The sequence below is a fragment of the Neopelma chrysocephalum genome, unplaced genomic scaffold, assembly GCF_003984885.1.
Source record: "Neopelma chrysocephalum unplaced genomic scaffold, ASM398488v2 Primary Assembly neopelma1_44, whole genome shotgun sequence".
Classification (NCBI taxonomy): Eukaryota; Metazoa; Chordata; class Aves; order Passeriformes; family Pipridae; genus Neopelma; species Neopelma chrysocephalum.
The window spans coordinates 24,141,345-24,161,171 of NW_020897703.1; the positions used below are offsets into that span (position 1 = coordinate 24,141,345).

At 38.9% G+C, this 19,827-nt stretch overlaps 1 protein-coding gene across 8 annotated transcripts; it reads left to right on the forward strand.

Annotated features, from left to right (window-relative positions):
• The first annotated feature begins 397 nt into the window (after positions 1-397).
• Positions 398-18,711, forward strand: SEC22A (SEC22 homolog A, vesicle trafficking protein). 8 transcript variants are annotated; one of them, XM_027678995.1, is made up of 9 exons: positions 749-935; positions 2,394-3,555; positions 3,855-4,086; positions 5,547-5,750; positions 6,450-6,613; positions 7,837-8,031; positions 12,615-12,733; positions 15,825-15,890; positions 17,587-18,711. In XM_027678995.1, exons 4-9 carry the CDS (start codon positions 5,569-5,571, stop codon positions 17,785-17,787), a joined length of 927 nt encoding a protein of 308 aa, XP_027534796.1. In that variant the 5' UTR covers positions 749-935; positions 2,394-3,555; positions 3,855-4,086; positions 5,547-5,568; the 3' UTR covers positions 17,788-18,711. The 8 variants fall into 8 exon arrangements, with proteins under 8 accessions (XP_027534800.1, XP_027534796.1, XP_027534801.1 ...); XM_027679000.1 differs by having other exon boundaries at positions 3,406-3,555; XM_027679001.1 differs by lacking the exon at positions 749-935 and adding an exon at positions 4,472-4,550 and having other exon boundaries at positions 1,171-3,555.
• The last annotated feature ends 1,116 nt before the right edge of the window (positions 18,712-19,827 follow it).

Consider the following 19,827-nt stretch of genomic DNA (forward strand, 5'->3'; position numbering starts at 1 on the left):
GTTGGCTTCTTCTCACGGATAACCAGCGACAGGATAAGAGGACTTAAACTGCGCCAGGAGAGGTTTAGATTGGACATGAGGAGGAATTTTTCCACAGAAAGGGGTGATTAGACATTGGAATGGGCTGCCCAGGGAGGCGTCGGGAGTCCCTGTCCCTGGAAGTGTTTAAGGCAAAACTGGGCGTGTCATTTGGTGCTTGGTGGTGTTCAGTCACAGGCTGGACTCGACGATCTCAAAAGGTCTTCTCCAACCTTACGATTCTGTGATAAACGAAGCAGTCCCCCTTTTCTGCCTCACGGCGGCCCCGCCTCAGAGCCCTCTCACGGCGCGGCCCCGCCCCTCCCCGCCCCCCCGCGCCCGCCATGGCGGGGCCGCCCCGCGCGGGGTCGCTGTGCCTCCGGCGGGGCGCGCGCGGACGTGTCCGTTCCCACAATGCCCGGCGGGAGCCGCCGCCGCCGCTGTGCCCAGGTACGGCTCGCGCCCCCCGCGCCATGAGGGGCGGGGGCGGCACCGGCACCGCGGGACACGGGGCCGGCACTGCCCGGCCCGGCCCAGCCCGGCCCAGCCCGGCCCGCGCCACCGCCTCCCCTCCCGCCTGCCCGCCCACCCGCCGCTGCCGGCCCCAGGCCTGGCTGCCGAGCCTCAGGGCCAGCTGCGTCCGCGCCTCAGCCGCGGGGGTCGCGGCGCCGCTGTCACGGAGGGGTTGGTGGTGGCGGCGGGCAGGGCGGGCGCAGGAGGCGCCGGGGGCCGTTCGGGGCTCTTCGCAGGCGCCGCTGGGCAGCGAGAGCCGGGGCGGCGGGGCCGCGCCGCGCTCCGGGCTCGGCAGCAGGTTGTGTTAAAGTTTCGCGGTGCGGACCCGTGTGAGGCACCGACCGCTGAGTCAGCGCTTCTGCGGCGGCGGCAAAGGGTGCGAATGGTCGTGTCGGAGCTGCCACGTAAGTAGGTGGTAGGTGAGAGGGTCAGGTTCTCAAACTTTGGGATGCGGCTTGATCCGTTCCCTTAGTTTGTCAGGATTGTTTGGACGTCAGGAAGAGTCACAGAAAGGGTGATTAGACATTGGAATGGGCTGCCCAGAGAGGTGGCGGAGTCACCATCCCTGGAAGTGTTTAAGGAAAGGCTGGACGTGGCGCTTTGTTTTAGTTGACACGGTGGTGTTGGGTCATAGGTTGGACTCGATGATCTTTTCCAAAATAATTGACTCTGTGATTGTGGTTCTGCTTCTGTGGTCTCTTTCTCCTCTGCTTTATGGGAAGGATTATGTGGGTTAGTAGTTTAGGATTATTTCCCTGTCTGATTGTACCTGACAATGTCAGTTGCTTTATTTGTGGTGGTCTTCTGTAGTGCTTTACTTTGTTACACGGATTTCTGAAGTGTGCTGCAGGGTGGAAGAATTAAGACTCCTGCCTGCATAATGCAGCTGTCACAACCCTCAGAACTGGGGACAAAAGATTGTCTGACACTATTACGTACACTTGAAACAAGAACAGAAGCTGTATCTTCATTCTATGTCAAGCAGGAGTGCAGCTTGCACCCACTTCCCAATTTTATGTTTTATGGAAGGCTGTCATGAGAGGCAGACATCCTGGCAAGAAATGCCATGATTAAGTTGGTACTGAAGGCTGGCAGGTGCAGGAGAGTAGGCTTGCTGTTACACTAGATCTACTTACAGTTTTTAGGAACCTACACTTCTTAAAAAATGTGTGTATCCTGAGCAAACCATAGTCACAGGCCACTTTCAAGCGCCTGTAAAAAATATTATGAGATGTTGGCAGATAGGTCTAAAATAATTACTGTCAGATCACAAACAGGATGACCAATTTGTTACAAAAGACTGGAATATATGCCACTTTCTAGGGCTTTTCCAGATGTTGCCTTGGATTGAGTACGATCATAACAGAAATAAACAAGATATAATTGAATATGTCTTCAGAAAAAAACGTGCAGTGAAACAGGCTCTGGTTTCCATCATCTGAGGTTTCCTGTGTATGGGAGAAAATGAAACCAGACACATGCTAATTCCTATTTGTGAACTCAGTGAATGCTGATGTGTGTGAGGAATTGGACAGCTCTTGGGAAGGTGGAGTAACAGAGGAATGGCCATTCAGCTGACTTTTACCTGTCTGTGGCCAGCTTTCTCCATGTTCCTCTTTTCCATGAGTTCTTCCGGTCCTTGTTTGCAGGGAGGGCTATGAGGGAGTGTAAGGGGAAATCAATAAAGATGAGGCAGAATTGGATACTAACTAGGGAAAACATAAGAACGGTGCAAGCATGGAGTGGTGCTTCCATGGTGTACTCTTGCTGTTGGTGATCGTTTTGAGGTCAGAATCATGCTGAACAAAGGGCAGTGGTTTGGTTTTAATAACCATAGTAGCTTTTCCTGTGGATTTTTCCAGTTGCCTCTTGAATCCATATGACATTGTAGCATTGACAACAGCTTGTGACAAGGCTGGTGACATTTTGTGAAGAACACCCTGTGGTACCTGTGAGGCAAACACCCGCTGGTTGGATTTGGTAGTCTTCAGTTCTGTCGTGGAATGAGATAGTGAACCTGATCCCTGCTCATTTCCCTGCACCTGTAAGAGATTTATAGACCATTTGTAGTGGAAATGAAGTCTTCTGTCATCTTCAGGTGGTTGAGGCATATAGAATTTTTGAACAAAAATGTATGAAATTTGTAACAATTTGGTGAATTATTTCATGCAATTTTGAATAATGTTTAAAAAAGACATTTAAAGACAGTTCTAAAAGCACTGCCATATCCTTAATGTTCATTCTTCAATCTCTACCTATGTAAGTCTATATCAAATTTACCACTCGACTCCTTCTGTAAAGCTGTGCTCTTTTGAGAGCTGGGTAAAGCAGCTCTTTCATTTTGAAGATTTAGTAAACTTTTTTCTTATGTTAATACATTTTCAAGTAAGGCTGAATGTTCTGTTACAGTATGTGTATTACACATCTCTTGACATATGTGTGATCTTGCAACCAAAGTGATTCTCTTTTATTGGCATAATTTTTTAGCTAGTTTTCTGATTTTGCTGTTAGGAAGCTGAGGAAAAAGTACATCTTTTCAAGGGGTGGGTTTTTAAGATGATGGTAACAAAACCTGGCTGACTGGTGTTCTTAAGATCGTTCATCTAAACACAATTTTCACCTTATGTGATTTTGTAGTATATAAGAGAATATATTAAGGGTTCAGTGGAGGCTTATCTCCTGTTAGAGAGCCTAATTTCTCTAAATGTAAATAGGAGTCTTTAAGAAAGTTTTGTTCTAGATTTATGCAAATATTTATATACATATAGAATAGACATAAAAATTGAAATAATACCTGTCAAAACGTCCTTATCCTTTGTCCGTTGTCTGTGCATACATGCTGTTGTTAGTGGTATTTATGTTCTTTGTCCTTAGGAGTTATAGGAGCAAAGCAACTATGGTGAGATTGAATATTGAAAATATTAATGCTTTGGAAATACAGCTGTGGTTTGTGTTGTGTTGTGTTATGTTCCCAAAGTGTCCTGATCAGAGGATATTACAGAATGATTAAACATAGAGTATGAGGTGAATGATGGGATCAAAGTCAAAGATTGTGTTACCCTGAGTTACTTGTGTACTGTGCAGACAGATAACGTTTTCCCATTTTAAATGGCTGAAGCGATGAGATTTCCTGAGCTTCACTTAAAGAACACAGAAACATTTTAATATCTCTATTATTCTAGTTTTCTTTGAGTACGTTGTGAGTAACCTCCCTTGGATATGTTCAGGCATTTCCAATAAGTATGTCCTCACAAAAAGCTGAAGAATGTTGTTAGCCAGTAAATGCATTTATTAACTTTTTCTTTTTGTTCTTATCTCATCAGATAGCTCAACATGAACTTTAACCGTCAAGATCATTTAAAAAGTGAACAGAACAATAGTTTTTCTTCTGAGAGCTGGCTACAGGATTCTGAGTTTCTCCTGCAGTGCAGTCATATTCACTACCTTTTCCTGAAACAGGACATGGAGCTTTGTTTCTTTCTTCATGTTAGGTGCTAACAAAGTTATTTGTTTCATCAGAGGAAATGCAGATCCATGAAATTACATTTTGTGCAAGTAAGTTAATGAGGGGGTATTTAAACTTGGCTATCACATCGTTGTTCTTTTGTGTATATTGATATAGCTCCCAGAAGTCCCTGTTAGGATTGAGTTCCAAATGGTAGAGATGGTTATTGTCAGAGAACCATTACAGTTTAAAGCTCCTCTGCAATTTTGTCATGCTCTTGAGCTGCTGCCTTGGTTATATGGGGAGCAGCATAGCTAAGAAAATGGGTCTGTGTGCATTCCATGTCAATTGTCCTTCTGGGAGTACGTGCATGAACTCAAGAGATAGTGAAAAGTTTCTAGAACTGTGGCTTTAGCTTCTTGCCTGTTTTATACCCAGCAGGCTGATCTAGAGCAAGTCCTGAAGTTGTAGTTGTTTTTTTGTTTTTGTGTCCAGATGATCAAAGCACTTGGTACAGGAGGGAATTCTCTTGTGAAGTGCTGAAATAACAAGTGCACCTGATAAAAGCCCAGAGGTGTTCAGCAGACAACAGACAGCAGCGGCTTCCACTGCTTTTATGACTTTGGGGAAAGTCTGATATGCTGTTCAAGTAAAATAAGAGGGTATTAATTTGGAATTTATTCAGCTAATGTGATGCATCTCGAAGGAGGTTGAAGTTGATGAAGCTGATGAAGCTGAATTTCTTAAACTGAAAATGACAAGACATTTTCAGTGCTTTCATTATTATATGCCTCTTTCTCTCTGAAGAGTAAATAACCTTGAAAAACCTGAATATTGTTGATTTTTCATTAAGTGTCTTACTTAACCTTTGGGTAGTGGGAAATAGAGATGGTGAGAGTTCAGGGAGAAAAATAGCTGTTTCCTCTCTTTTATGAAGAGGGAGTGTTATTTGGAGAAAATTTGGATTCCTGACTTTTGAGAATACAGTCCTTCAGTCGCTGAGGCTTGTAAAGCACCCTTAACGTCATAGTTTGAAAGGTGCTGTAAACATGTCAGTATTGCACACAAAAGCATATTTCAGCTGTATTCAGAAATCTGTTTCATTTTGCAGTTTGTGACTGTATGGATCTTGGGTACCATCATCTGAGGGAGGCAAAAATATTTTTTCATAGTCTCTGAAGTGATAGGTGCAGTACATGGTAGGAGTCTGCAGAGCAGTGTTAAGAGCTGAGGAAGTGTTTGCTTTTGGCTTCATATAAATTCTAGCAGTTCGCCCACTTGTGTACTGATACTTAGCAGATAAATAATCCTTCTTTTAATGCTTGTCATGCTGAACTTTTGAATATTTTGATTTAATGTAAGGTTTGAAGAACTGCTTTGTGGTTCATGTAGACTAATAGGTCCCGTTCAGTTAGGACTCAAATCTGAGTTATGGTTGAAAATCCTCACTGTGCCCTGTTTGAAGCCTGAACCTAGTACACAGCTTGAGAAGTTTGATTAATCACAGTTGACTCCGTTGTTTCTGCTTTTACCTTAATTCTGATTGCTCCTGATCTGTGTTTTGTTGTAGGTTGTCGTTAACTCTGTCGGCAATGTCTATGATCTTGTCTGCCTCTGTGGTCCGTGTGAGGGATGGGCTCCCACTGTCTGCATCCACTGACTATGAGCAGAGCACAGGAATGCAAGAATGTAGAAAATATTTTAAAATGCTCGCAAAGAAACTTTCTCAGCTTCCTGATAGGTGTACTCTGAAAACTGGACAGTATAACATAAAGTAAGGCTTCTTTTCTATGTATTTGCAACATCCTGTGTTGTGTCTGTCAGTTAAAAAATTAACAGTTCACCTTGGAAATGCTTAATCAAATTAAGATTAATTATTGGCAGTATTAATGTATCAGAAATTTAAAATTGAGAAACTTAAATTTGAGAAACCTACTCAAACGTTGGTGGAAGTTCTTTTGCAAGGGCATATAGTGATAGGACAAGGGAAAGTGGCTTTAAACTGAAAGAGGGCAGGTTTGGATTAGATATTAGGGGGAATTTCTTTATTGTGAGGGTGGTGAGGCACTGGCACAGGTTGCCCTGAGAAACTGCGGATTCTCCATCCCTAGAAGTGTTCAAGGCCAGGCTGGATGGGGCTTTAAGCAACCTGGTCTAGTGGGAGTTGGAACTGAATCTTGAAGATCCCTTCCAAAAGCTTTGTTGTTTTCTGTTTCATGGATGTGTGTATATATGTGTGCGCACACACATATATGTATAATACAGCTTCTCATATGATTGTACAATGTGGTGTCAAAGTAAAACATAGCCTAAAAGTAAATTGTTTTTCTTCCAGAATATTGTTGGAGTTTTCAGTAAACATTAATTCCTTTGCTACCCCAGATAAAGTTTTGTTTTTCTGATTGTAGAATATGAGATCAGACCAGAGAAGCAGCTACTTGACTGGATTTGAAATATGTTTTCTCAATTCTAGCTTTATAAGTTCCCTGGGAGTAAGCTATATGATGTTGTGCACTGAAAATTATCCCAGTGTCCTGGCTTTCTGCTTCCTGGATGAGCTTCAGAAAGAGTTCATCACTACCTACAATATGATGAAGACAAATACTGCAATCAGACCATACTGTTTTATAGAGTTTGGTAAGGATCTGACTTTTTTTCCCCTTTATTCTCACACTGAGACAAATGAGTATTTAAATAGATGTGCAACTTAATGCACATAGAACAAAAACGTCCAAGGCAGTTTATAGCTGTATTTTAGGCAGATTTAGAATGTGAATTAACTCCTGTTAGAATTAACGAAGAAATACTTCTGTATTTAAAAAAGCATTAAATTAGGCTTACTAGAGTTTTATCGAAACTTTTTTGTAATCTTTCTGTTCATTCCAGTAGGTTTTGATTTGAGCCTTGTGTGACCAACTCTGGAGTTTATCTTCTCCTAGTTATTAATACTAGGAGTTGTTTGACTTCATACCTGTTGAAATACTTAACCTGTGAAGTCATGGAGCTTACTCTTAGCTGTGGTGTAACTTTTGTTCAGTACATGAAAGGGAGACATTTTTATTTATCTTACGATGTAGTGAAGCATTTAATCTTCTGTCATGAAAACTCCAAATGCAGCTCATCTCATATATACCAGATAACAGTTGTTACAAATTCCATTAATTTATGTTGCTTTAATGCTATATATTAGGCAGTTATTTTAGATATTTTTATAAAACACATTAGAGCAAAAAGAACAGCAGTTTGAGAAATAGGGGGGCAGATATTCCAGTTGGTTAATTCCTGTCTATAATTCAGTCAGTCAGTTAGTAAGAATTTCTGTATAACATTATTGTCTTCTTGTGAAAATTTCTATGAACGCTTTTTTTTCCCCCAACACCTTTGTTCTACTAGTTGTTAAGTTAGAATTTAAGTCTGTTACAGCTTAAATATATATTTATTTTCTTCTCCTGAATATTTTGCAAGCACTTTTCATACTCAAGTACATTCACACTTGAATGCAGGAGTTAATTTTTTCATAAGGATATTTACTAAACTAACAGAAAAGCTGTAATAAATGCAGTAAACCCATTGTATTAGAAATGCATTCAGTCTCATACAGTGAAAAGTCATTAGTTTATTCATAGTTATTAAGTAATTAGATTCCTAGAGCTTAGATTTTTTTTAACTGCAGAATTAAATAACCCATGATGTATTAGGCACAAAACAGAAATAGTGTTAAAAATTCAAGATAAATGCAAACATTTCAAAGACTATGTTTCAGTTTGTGAAGTGTGTAGTACATAGAGCTGCATGATCTTGGATTATTTAACTAACAAAAGTCCATAAAAATATACCTTTTTATTTTAAATTTTACACAGATAATTTCATTCAGAGGACCAAACAGAGATACAACAACACGCGTTCTTTGTCAACAAAGATGAATCTTGCTGACATGCAGACAGAGATCAAACTGAGACCACCTTACCAAATTTCCGTGTCAGAACTTGGCTCAGCAAATGGCTTTGCACATATATCTGTGGGGGAGTATAAGGGTACTGGTAAGATATCTGCAGGTAAGTTCCAGACTTCTGGTTTTATATCCCTAAATGAGACAGAGTAGTAGAATTCATTTTTGATTTTTTTTTTTTTAGAAAAAAGCTTTTTCATGGCTCTAAAGCATAAAGCTGCCATGACCTTATGTGCATTTTAGCTTGGATGTCTGTTTTGTCCCCTGCTCGAAGTGCACGTCTTCCCAAGGCACTCAGAGGGAGAAATGGATCTGTTCAATGGACTGCTATATTGAAGGGAAAAAAATACTGCAAATGAAGATGGGCACTTAACAAGAAGATGATCTTTCTTTTTCTGACCTTTCAAGATTTCTGAAAATTTTAATATTTCTTCCCAGTAAGACTTAGTGATGACATAAGCTGAGAGCACAGTGTCAGGAGTTAGAGCAGCTGGAGGGAGGAGCATCACTTTAGGAAGCATCTGCCATGGTGAAAATCCAAAGAGCTGTGCTGGCTAAAAGATGCACTTGCTAAAATGAGTACCTTGTGTACAGTGTTAAGAATTGCAATTTTGTATAAAATTGACACATTCATTTAAGTAGTCATTAATTTTTTAAAACTTTAATTTGCTTCATGTTGGAAGTAAATATGGAATTGTGTGGTTGACCTGGGTTAAAGGTTTGTGCTGTTAAGAGAGTTTGAGGCCCACCTTCATATGTTTCTCAACAGGATAGAAACTTAAAAACTTGCCAAATCCTTGCACTAATATGTGAACTCCACATGTGAACCTGACATCATCTGATTTCAGTCTTCCAAGTTTAGTGAAAGAAAATCATAAATAGAATGGAAGGAAGTGTTGATTTTAATTAGTTAATATCTTTCCCTTTTTTTCCCCCCAAAGTCTGTAAGTTATCCTGGGCAGGCATATTCTGCCTGACACTTTACAGTGTCAGGCTACAATCATAAATCCTAGGATTGCAATCATAAATCTAAATACTTCCTACAGTTTTGTAATAAAAGAGATTAGCTTAATTTTGTGCAGTTTATATATATGTATGTGTTAATAGGATCTCTTTGCCAGTGCATTATCCTTATTACGTACTTACTCGTAAGGATTACTCTAGAAGATTGAAAACTGCTTTCTACTGAAGTGAAAACCAAACAAAATCACTGGGGCACTCTGGGGCCCCGATTCTGAGAATTCCAGGTGCTATGAGACAGTGTAGAAATAGTTTACAATCTCTGTATTTGCAATTTACCAGTATTAGAGTTAGATTCTGGAAAAAGAATAAAGAAAAAGTGTAAAGGTGTTTGAAGTGTATAAAAGAGTGAAATCTAAGCAGTACTGTGCAGACCTTTAATCATCTCCTACTTACATGTGTGAGTTGTTTTTAAAGGTATAATGCTGTGATACCATCATACCATCCTTCTACCACTTTTGATGCTTGTATTGTTTACTCTTACTGTTCTGGTGTAATCCTGCCCTGTGGATTATGGTGTCAGAAGTGGCAACTGGTTGTCCAGATTCAAACTTCCTGCAATTGGGAGAAGAAAAAGCAATAAGCGTGAGAGAACTTGACCTATGTCAAAATCGGATGAGTTTTTTATCACTTTTTTGAGTAAAAGTGTCGGAAGATCACATGGGCTTAAGTTAAAATGAATAGGGACCATTTCCCTTTTTACTATAAAGGAAGATTCAACAGTAATTGGCAGATGACCTTCTAATATTTTTCACCTACCTCTCCCAGACTTCTTACAGAAGCAGTTCTGTTGTCCTCTCTTCTTTCCATATTGATTTTCTTCTGTTTCTCTTTGAGTTACTTTAAACTTTCTTCTTCCTGTGAATTCCATAGATCTCTGTTCAGTTTTCCACTTCCTTCCTTGAGCTGCTGTAGAAACTCACCATCAAAGAACTGTACCTTATGAGAGGTTTGCACTTTGCTCCTTCTTCAGCTCCTCACATTTTAGATGGCATTGAATAACAGTGTCTATTTTAGGGAGTCTGCTAATAGTTTTGTAATCCTTTACATTCATCACTTCCCTCCACCCTTGAAAAGAACTTTCTCTGGATGTTTGCTGCCCACTCAGTTGGCTAGACTTCAAAGTTTCTCCTTTGCTCTAAGGACAAATTCTCACAAAAAGATATGTTTTGCCTAGTGTAATTTCCTGAATATGCTGTCCTGTTAAAAAGTAGGACTTGCTATAAGTGCATCAAGTATGTTAAATGAGGCTGGAGAGCGTGCAGAGGTGGGGAGTTGGGTGGAGGCTAACCTTGTTTTGTTATGCAGCAGGGCAGAGTTGGATGCATTATTTTTCGCCATGCTGCTGGCTGTTACTTGGACTGTAATTGCTCCTGTAGCCACAGTGTAGTGCCCAGGCCTCCTGTGTTGTGAAAGTAATTGAAAATAGCAGCGCTTTTCCTTCAGAGAAAGTTGTGCTGTGTAGTGAGAAATAGGGGTAATTATGGATGTGTGAAGCATAAAGTGCTCAGATTATAGATGGAATTTTGCTTCAGAGGTGAATGTAGGTGTTGGCAGGCATTAGAAATAGGGTGACAGCATGCTGATGTGTGATGTTTTAGGTTAGGATAAATTTATTATTTGAGCTTTTTTTCAATGAAGGAACAGTTGTCAAATTGAAATTATTTTTTGCCTGATTGTATGCTCCAAGTTTTTGGGGTTTTTGACATTTTAGTCTTAAGTAAATGTCCTTACAAGTAGTGCAGTTTCTCATATCGTGTCAATTTTCTGAATTTTTATTTAAATGTCAGCATTAAATTCAGAATTTGTGCTTTATTTCAATTGAGGATTTTTGATATGGTACTTATCATACTTCTAAGATTGATTGATGTACCAACTAAAATTCAGCTGGCCTTTACCCTGCATTCTCTGATGTCCCTTCTTCATTCTTTTGGTTTTTTCTTCATCTTTTAGTGTATAAATGACTCTTGTTGCTTTGATTGTAGCACTAAAATCCGTTAAGCCCTGGAGAGTTAATTGACATCAGTAGTGGTATGCAATGTCCTTCAAGTTTTTTGGATTTGTTTTTGTATTTTAATAAGAGAGAAAAATTAGTACTATATGATCCCTCACAGACTGTCTTGATTTAGCTGATGAGACTCTTCTTTCCCCCCATGGTTCTCAAAGAGGTGTTTTAAATGCTGTTTTAACACACAATGATTTTAAGTTACACAGGACATGGGGAAAATGAGATTGTCTGGAGAACTGTGAGTGGAGAGCAGTGAACTAATTTTATCCGTCAGTTAGTGAAATGGAATTAGTTTTGGCTAAAAACAGTCACATACACCCTCAGTTTTTTGCCACACTCTAGATGAGCTGGTTTAAAAAAGCCAAAACAAAACGACCAGTTAGGAGTCGTTGAAAAAGAGTGGTTTGGTATGCAAATAGCATATCTAACCTTAACTGAGTGATTGCTGGGAGTAATGTGCCCTACAGTTAGAAAAGCAATGAGCTCTCAAAGTTAAACGTGGGTTATGCTTTTGTTTAAAAAAAACCCAACTGATTACACTATTAAATTCAGCACAAATGAATTAACTGAACTCATCCTGTGTTTTATTTTTGTGTTATCGTACACTCATAATTAGACAGCCCTGCCTGCTTATCAATGTGAAATAGCTTTTGTTGGTTTTTTCTTTAGGTTCTGTAACTTCAAAAACTGTTTGAAAAACCTTTTTCCTGAGTCTGTGCAATGCAAACAACCGGGATTGACACCCCTCTCTCTATTAACGTTACAGTTCATTAACCTCGTTGTTCACTTCTTTACACTTGGTTGATTTGAACAGAATGATTTGAGTGTGGCTCAGTAGTCACATTGTTTTCCCAGTGTCACCCAGACTGTTAAGAGTTTTGCATTGTTTTTTTCACATTTGCTTTCTGTTATTAATTATGAAAAAGGGAAAGGGACAGTAATGAGGAACATACACAACTGTTACATACTTGTGACCCTAGATAAGCCTGAAGGAGTGGGTGTGCTTGGAAAGAAAGGCTGTTTTAATTTTAACGTGGTTTATAAGAGACTTGTAAGCACTATCTGGAAGGTCTGTATAAGGTCGTAATATAGATACTGGTTTAGTTTCAGAGCTGTTGTTTTATGTCTTCGGTAGCACTCAGTTGGCCGTATTTTTTAAGGAGGGGGACTGTGATAGCTTTGCCTCAAAGTGTTCTGTTCAGCAAACAAGCTAAATCAGTCTCAATATCTCACTAATGTATTTGTGTTAAAGAATGTTAAAGAGTGCAGGCTGCGAGAGAAGCTCTTAAGTACGTGACTTATTAGCTGGTTACTAATTGTGGACGGATTTCACTAGCGAGTGCATCTTTTACTGTTGATTTCCTGGCGTGTTTGAGCAGCTGTCAGTACCATACTGAATAAATGGAATGCATTGAAATAAAGACTAAATATAACAAGACAATTATATATGTGAACTGAAGGAAAGTTTACTTTTTGTTAAACCTTGGGCTGAAATATTGAAAATGTTTCTTCTTCTTTTTAGAAAAAAAATTGACATTTTGTGGTTTGCATTGGTGATCTCTTGAGCTAGAAGCCACAGAAAAATGAGATCACACTTTTACTGAATTTCTAAAGGCATTGCTTTGACCTTTATTATCTTTTTTTGATCTTCTGCTTTGCAGCTCCTCATCAGCGTCTGGAACCTGTGACTCTGCCAGGGATTGTCTCATTTGTGCTTAGTCTGTTATGTGGAGCTTTGAATTTAATTCGTGGCTTTCATGCCATTGAAAGCCTTCTCCAGGTATTGTACATTTTGTGAGTTTAAAAGTTATGCACCATAGCAATCATAATTATGACCTTAGAAGATGCTATGTGAACTAAGTCTCACCAGTTTTATTTTCAGAAATACTGTTTGTGAGGTCAGGCTTCTGTTCATGAAACCTGTATTGTTTGTGACCAGAGCATCCTTATTCAGTGTGATGCCTCATTCATTGAGGCTGTGAGTTTCAACAGCAGTAGAAGGTGGGTGGCCAACTCCTTCCCTGGTACCTTGGTAGCAGTGAGTATGTGAACATAATGTTCTGTTTTCTAAATTTATGCCAGGGTATGAGGTGTTTAATTTCTGTAGATGCTATTTAAAAGCATTTGAGTGAAATGATGAACAGCTTTGAAAATCTGGCCAGTTTTTTTTTTTTTAAAGTCCACAGAGCATGCGTCTTTAAACAGGTTTTGTAAAAATTTTTTTGTAAACTTTTTTTTTTGTTTTGTTTGTATTTAATAAACCTTCTTAATGGTAGGATGCTTATTTCTCTTTGTATGCTGAAAGGTCAATGTCAGGGAAAAATTTCAAGTGATTTCTTCTAAACTCCCCTCACCTCCTTAAACAACAACATCCCCCAAAAACATTTTTTTCTGTAAACTCTCTGCTCTGACCTTCCCTGTAGCCTTTCAGTTTCTTTCTATTCCATTTCTTCTGCTGTTTGTATTCTCACTGCTACGATGTCACTAATAGTGGGTTACGATTTTAAGCAATTCAGGTGAAATATGCTGGTAGTGCTTGCAGGCATGCACACAAAGTTCATGTGTGTTACCACAACAAAAAGGGCTTCCTTGCCATTTAATGGATCTGTTGTGGTGGTAGACATAGAAACTAAAAAGCCCATGGAATTTTTCTGAAAGAAAATGGTAATCCTCTAGCTTGTCTAATAGATAATCCTTTTATTCAAACATGTACCTTTATAGACTTCATAGAATCATAGAGTCATTTAGCTTGGAAAAGAGCTGAGTCCAGCCATTAACCCAGCACTGCCAAGTTCACCACTAAACCATGTCCCAGAGTGCCACATCTACACAACTTTTAAATTCCTCCAGGAGTGGCGATTCAACCACTTCCCTGGGCAGCCTGTTCCAGTGCTTGACAGCCCTTTCAGTGAAGAAATTTTTCAAATATCTAAACCTCCCCTGGTGCAACTTGAGGCCATTTCCTCTCATCCTGTCCCTTGTTACCTGGGAGAAGAGACTGACACCCACCTTGCTACAGCCTCGTGTCAGGTAGTTGCAGTGAGTGATAAGTTCTCTCCTGAGCCTCCTTTTCTCCCAACTAAAAAACTCTCAGTTTCATCAGCTACTCCTCGTAAGTCTTGGTCTCTAAGCCTTTCACCAGCCAACTGCAATATTTTCTGATAATTAATGGATTTTTTTAGGGAAGTAAGGTAAAGAAGATGACCTGTATTCCACTTGTCTTATATAGTTATTGGTCTGTGTAAAGATTTAATAAGCAGTAAGGTTTGAGGTCTCAGCATTTCCTGAAGACTAATGGATAGATGAATAAGGTTAAAGAAAATGTTCCATGCTAGGTCCTTCTTTTTGAGTTGTTTTTGGTTTGTTTTCTTAAAGAAAGACCAAGAATGAAATAGTGAACAAATATCTCTACTAATTAGATTTTTTTGTGTTATATACAATTCTCTCAGTTTATAAATAGGAATGAATTCAAAGTATGCTGTAGTACAAATAGCACTGAACAGATTTCTACCACTTACCATGATGTTTCTAAACTTATTTTGTTACTTTCCACAGCTGATTTTTTTTTAAAGGAATGCCAATGTTAGATTAACCTGTGTAAGTGATGCCAGGGCAGCCAGTTAATTTTATTCTATATGCTATTGCATCTGGAGGTAATAGATGGCAGTACAGATGGAAGATAATTTTCATTTCTGACAAATGAGGCACACTAAAAATCCATTAAATTTTTTCTTAATTTACTTTATTATGAAAAAAGCCACAGAGTTTAGGGAGAAATAATCCAAAGCATGATTAATTGAATGTGTTCTGAAAAGTCATTCAAAAGCATCTCTCTGAATTACTGTTTCATTTATAATCAGTGTTTTTGTTTGGGTGTTAGTGAAACTGCTGCAATCTGTAGCTGTACCCCAGCAAATACACAGTGACACCAAGGCAAAGACTTACACATGGTGTGAAGTTACTGCATTGTGTGGGTGATTTTTATGTGCAGATATATAGAGTTTTTCCTAGTCAGCACTGGAGATGGAAATGCTCCACATTGAACATAGGCTGAGCAGACACAAGCTGTACTTGTGAATGGACCACCTTCTTCTCAAAATGATATTCACTCTCAAGGAAGAACATTTGCATGGGTACCCTTTGTTTTCCTGGGAAAGTTTTTGATTGTTGTAGATGTTTGTTGGAAATGCAGTTGGAATAGTCACTGAGCACGTAAATTTATTCCGCTCAGCTCTACAGAAACTATAACAACCCTTTTGAATAAGTTAGAAGGATTTGTTTGTTTTTTTAAACGGATAGTAGAAAGATCTGTCACTTCGAGTAAATTTTTCCATCTTTTCCTTGAAGAAAACTTAATTTTCCAGTAGTCTCTCCGACAAATTCCTGTGCTGCTGTTTGCTGTCACTACCGTGAGCTGCCTGCGTTATTCTCTGTGTAGAGTTTTACCCCACCCTAGTGGCCGCTTTGGGTTTTCTTCCTTTTACCTCGTTTCCATTTTGTGAGGCTGGAGGAAGGCACAATTCTACAAAGTTGATATCAAAGCTAGTTACCAGTGTTTAGACTTGAATTTTCAAAGGCATCTGGAGAAGCTAAGTATCCAGTTTTAGACCTGGACTTCATTTAAGGCTTTTGAAAATCTCAGCATTAGTTGTCTGTTGTGAGTCAATGTTTTGGTCAGACTCCAGATCATGGTGTTTTTTCCCAGACATAAAAGCAAGCACTGATTTGTCCTAACTCTTGGTTTATAAATCAATAAATTATTATAAATCAATGTGTGGACCTATTTTAACATACAATAATTAATAACTTTCATACTATGAGGTATTTAACTGAAACATTGTAAAATATGGCTTTTTGGTTTATTCTTACAGAACGAAGGTGAAGATTTCAGCTATGTTATTGCATTTTTTCTTGGAACGGCAGCCTGTTTGTACCAGGTGCGTTTTTCTGTTTGCATAATTCACTAGAGTTTAGAAACATTACCCAGTCATGCATAAATTGTCATCATGTTTTCTTAAATGTCACAGATCCTTGAATAGGGCAATTATAAAAAATAATTTCTGCTTTATTTTATTTCATTAATCTTAAATTATCATACAGTAGATTAATACAAAATTGCTTCTGTTTGCTACTATTTTTCTCCAGTTAGATAATTAAGGCATTTACTTTTGTGTTTGGAGCTTACAATTTAGCTCTAAAGTCAGGAGCAGTGGGGGTTATATTATTCCTTGCAGTAGTGGTTTCATAGTTCAAGTAAATTTAACCATCTGAAAAATACCTTACTGCTTCTTCCCTTTGGGAAGATTTGAAGTAAATACAGTAATACCAAGGTACTACACCCTGGGATTTTCCTGACTTTGTACATGAATATGCATCGCCTTCCTTTTCAAAGCTTTTGTCCACTTTTCACTATATTTTCCTTTTCCTGTCTGATACTTCCCCTTGCTTTTCATTTCTTTAGGTTTTCCATTTCTGCATCTGAATTTGACTTTCCTGTAATTTATATCAAGACATTCTGGTGCCTGTTGGCATCTGTCATTCAGTGACACTGCTATTACATTAACCTATGTCTGTAATGTCTGTCATGCTCAGTTGCTGTTATTATGATTATTTTGACTTTTATTCTCTTGTGGACTATGCAATTTCTACTTGTTTCTGTGTGCCAATGTTTAGTACAGTGTCAGGCAGCCAAATAAAATAATGTCTCAGGATTTTCCTTTTATATCAGCCTCTATATCAGTCAGCCTTTTGTCCAGGTTACCTGTAATCTCCATTCTCTACAACTTGTCTCTACTAAAATGTTACAGTACAACTTGTGTCCCTCACCACTTGTTGACTTTCTATCAATATCTGCCTTAAAGAATTCAGATTGATCTCAATTTTACATCAGGTAAAGTCCCATATTTACATGAGACTTAAATGGAATAAGATGTTTTAGGCTCACTCATGTGAGATAAAACTTGAGGCAAGAGACTTGAACAGATTTCTAGCTGTAGTAGGAGGAAGGCAGAGCAGGGAACTGAGGGCAGTCTTGACACTGTGTCACACCACAGCGTGCAGAAACGGACCCTTAAAATGTGGTAGGATTGTGTTTCTCTCCAAATGTGATCCACGTTGCAGCAGCTGAAGCAGGGCAGTGGGTGTTTGTGGACCTCTGCATCTCTCAGTTAATCCTTGGCATTACTCCTGGCACAGCACTGGGAGGTATCTGGGGGATTGCCTTGTGCTGAGTGTTCATTCCCAGCTGCAGGGGCCTGGTATTTTCCCTGTCCTTCCCACTGCTTTGCCTGAAGAAGACTGAAGTGGCTCTTGTTCCTATTCCACTGCTGGCGTGGAACTGAGAGTATGTTTTGACCAGAGATGTACAGAAACATCCCCTTTGTTTTGTCATTGTAGGTTGTAATCTATTATTATGGGAGAATTGTTCTCAGAAAGGGTTTAATGGAAGCAAAATGTAGCCTTGTATTGATGTCAGGTACTTTTCACCCTGCCATGACTGCTGAATTGATACTGTTCTTACATGTTTTAGGTTTTCCTTGTTTTCTTCTGTAATTCCTCAGTGACCACATAGTGTTTCTTCAGTGAAAGTTACTTGCCATGAGGTAATCTGATTTCTTTTTTATTTCCTGACAGTGTTACCTGTTTGTATACTACACGGGCTGGAGGAATGCCAAGTCCTTCCTGACCTTTGGGCTGATTTGCCTGTGTAACATGTATCTGTACGAACTGCGCAACCTGTGGCAGCTCTTCTTTCACGTGACTGTGGGAGCATTTTCTACCTTACAAATCCGACTGCGACAACCACAGGGAAAGTCCCCTGATTACAATGTCTGACAAGTCCTGGAACATTTAGAGGAAGTTTTGTTCCAGTAGTTTTTCACTCTCAGGAATGTAAAACTGTTCTCCAAAAGAAGAAGCTGTTTGGATGGTTTTGGTTTTTTTTTAAAATAAATCAGTGTAAGATGCCTGTGGACATTTTTCACTTGATGGTTGAACTTTTTTTTAATTATTTTTTTATTTTCTTGAAAAGGGCACAAAAGAGTATGGGACTAGAGGAGGAAAGTGGAGCATATCATGGAGTGAAATGTATGTAGGGACACCAATTTTGAGGAATTTGATTGGTGGCATAAAAAAACTTCATTCAAAAGTATGTTAATGGAGGAATGTATAGAGTATGTGTTCTGCATATCATGCAAGCTTTTCACTTCCAAAATCAGTTTTGCCTTTGTGAGGCAGTAGGGAATAGGCTAAATAAGTAATAATAATAATGCTATTGCATATTAGCAAACTAGATGTGGAATATGTAAGATACCAGATTTTGGAATGTTTTGTTTCATGTTGACACATATATGAATGTTTTCTTAATTAAAATGTAACCTGGAAACTCAGTTTCTGAGGATCAGCTTCACCCATGGCCCTCTGTCTAGTGCTGTAAGTTCTTTAATGTTTTTTCATTTATCATTTTCTTTTAATTATCATTTGAAAGTGATCTATGTAGGCAGAGTTCCTTTTTAGTAATTATTCAAAAAGTTCTGCCACTTAACCCAGGATTTTTGTGCACTTGTGTTTGGACTCTGGAAGGGTTGAAAGAAAACTGATTGGTGAGTAAATTGAGTGACTTGTACTTGCTGGACTATTGTTCTTCTTTTTATATGTTCTTCATTACTTTCAGATATGGATAAATGATTAGCTCAAACCTGAGATAAAAACTGGTGACAGGAAAATAATAAATCAGCCTGTTTAGCTTAAACAAGAAAAGACCAAGGATTGTGTTTATTCTTCTGGCTTTATGAATTCGGTGTTTTTGTGCTGGCATAAAACTTCCTTCATCTAGACTTGTGTTTCAGAGAACTGTTTTATGCTTCTGAAGTTGGTGAATCAACTAGCAAACCCCAAACACTTAAAAACAAACAAGCAGCCATATAACACCACCAGCAGTTACACTGGGGTTTTATTTTACAATTGTGTGACAGTTATTTTTGATGTTTAGTAATGTACAAATAAATAGTTGTAGATTTTTATATACAGATTGTAATCAAGCTTTAATGGCAGGGAGGTTGCCATGCTCTTGTGTTGCTGGATTTGGGAATTGGCAGAGTCTTGCTATGCTATGAAATGTTGGTCCAGACAAATTTTCTTCGGCATTTCGTTTAGTGTCAGATGATACGACCAAGCAGAAAGGAACTAGATATTTTCTTTTCAAGTAATTGTTATTAGTCAAGAAAATTGTGCATAACACAACCGAGAATTAGGGAATGAAATTGTAGTCGAAGTGAGCAGGTATGTCTCAGACTGATGTGTGAGTTGAAGCCCTTGAAGACACCTTGGTGCCCAGGTTCCAAGGTTGGTGCTGGGGGTGATGTGCTTTGCGGTTAATTCTCTTCCCTCCCCACTTTGAGACACAGAAGAGGAACATGTTCAGGAACATGGTTTGCTTTTGTTTTGGGAATTCAGAAATAGGGGAAATGATAAAGAGGAGGACTGGATTGAAGCATACAAGAATTTTAGGAAGCGTTTACACCACAAGTATTTTAAAAATCCACAAGAGCAGCAAACAACCTTTGTTTAGCACAGATAAGTTTGCCTGTATTAGCATTTGGTGCACCTTCCTGAATTCCAAACACCAGAAAAGGTGAAGAGCAGTCCTTTACCATGAAAGATAGAGCTATCCATGTTTTAAGCATAAAAACAGGTTTTATTTTGCTCATAGAGTCTAGAAGGGTCCTTATACCTATTTTTTCACCTCCGTTGATAAGCAGGGAGGCAATTATGAATACCTGAAGTACTGCTTAGTTTTTAACTTGGGCTGTTGTTCACATAAATTTTTTGTTGCATTATTGCTTCAGTTTGTACGTTGGCAGAGAACCTTGTTTT

What these genes read in the sequence shown, in the direction of transcription:
- SEC22A (XM_027678999.1), top strand. Translation starts at nt 5,569, where the DNA reads ATGTCTATGATCTTGTCTGCCTCTGTGGTCCGTGTGAGGGATGGGCTC. An exon ending in TACTGGTAAGATATCTGCAG is followed by an intron (nt 8,032 to 12,614) that starts GTAAGTTCCAGA and finishes TCTGCTTTGCAG; the next exon opens with CTCCTCATCAGCGTCTGGAA. An exon ending in CGGCAGCCTGTTTGTACCAG is followed by an intron (nt 15,891 to 17,586) that starts GTGCGTTTTTCT and finishes ATTTCCTGACAG; the next exon opens with TGTTACCTGTTTGTATACTA.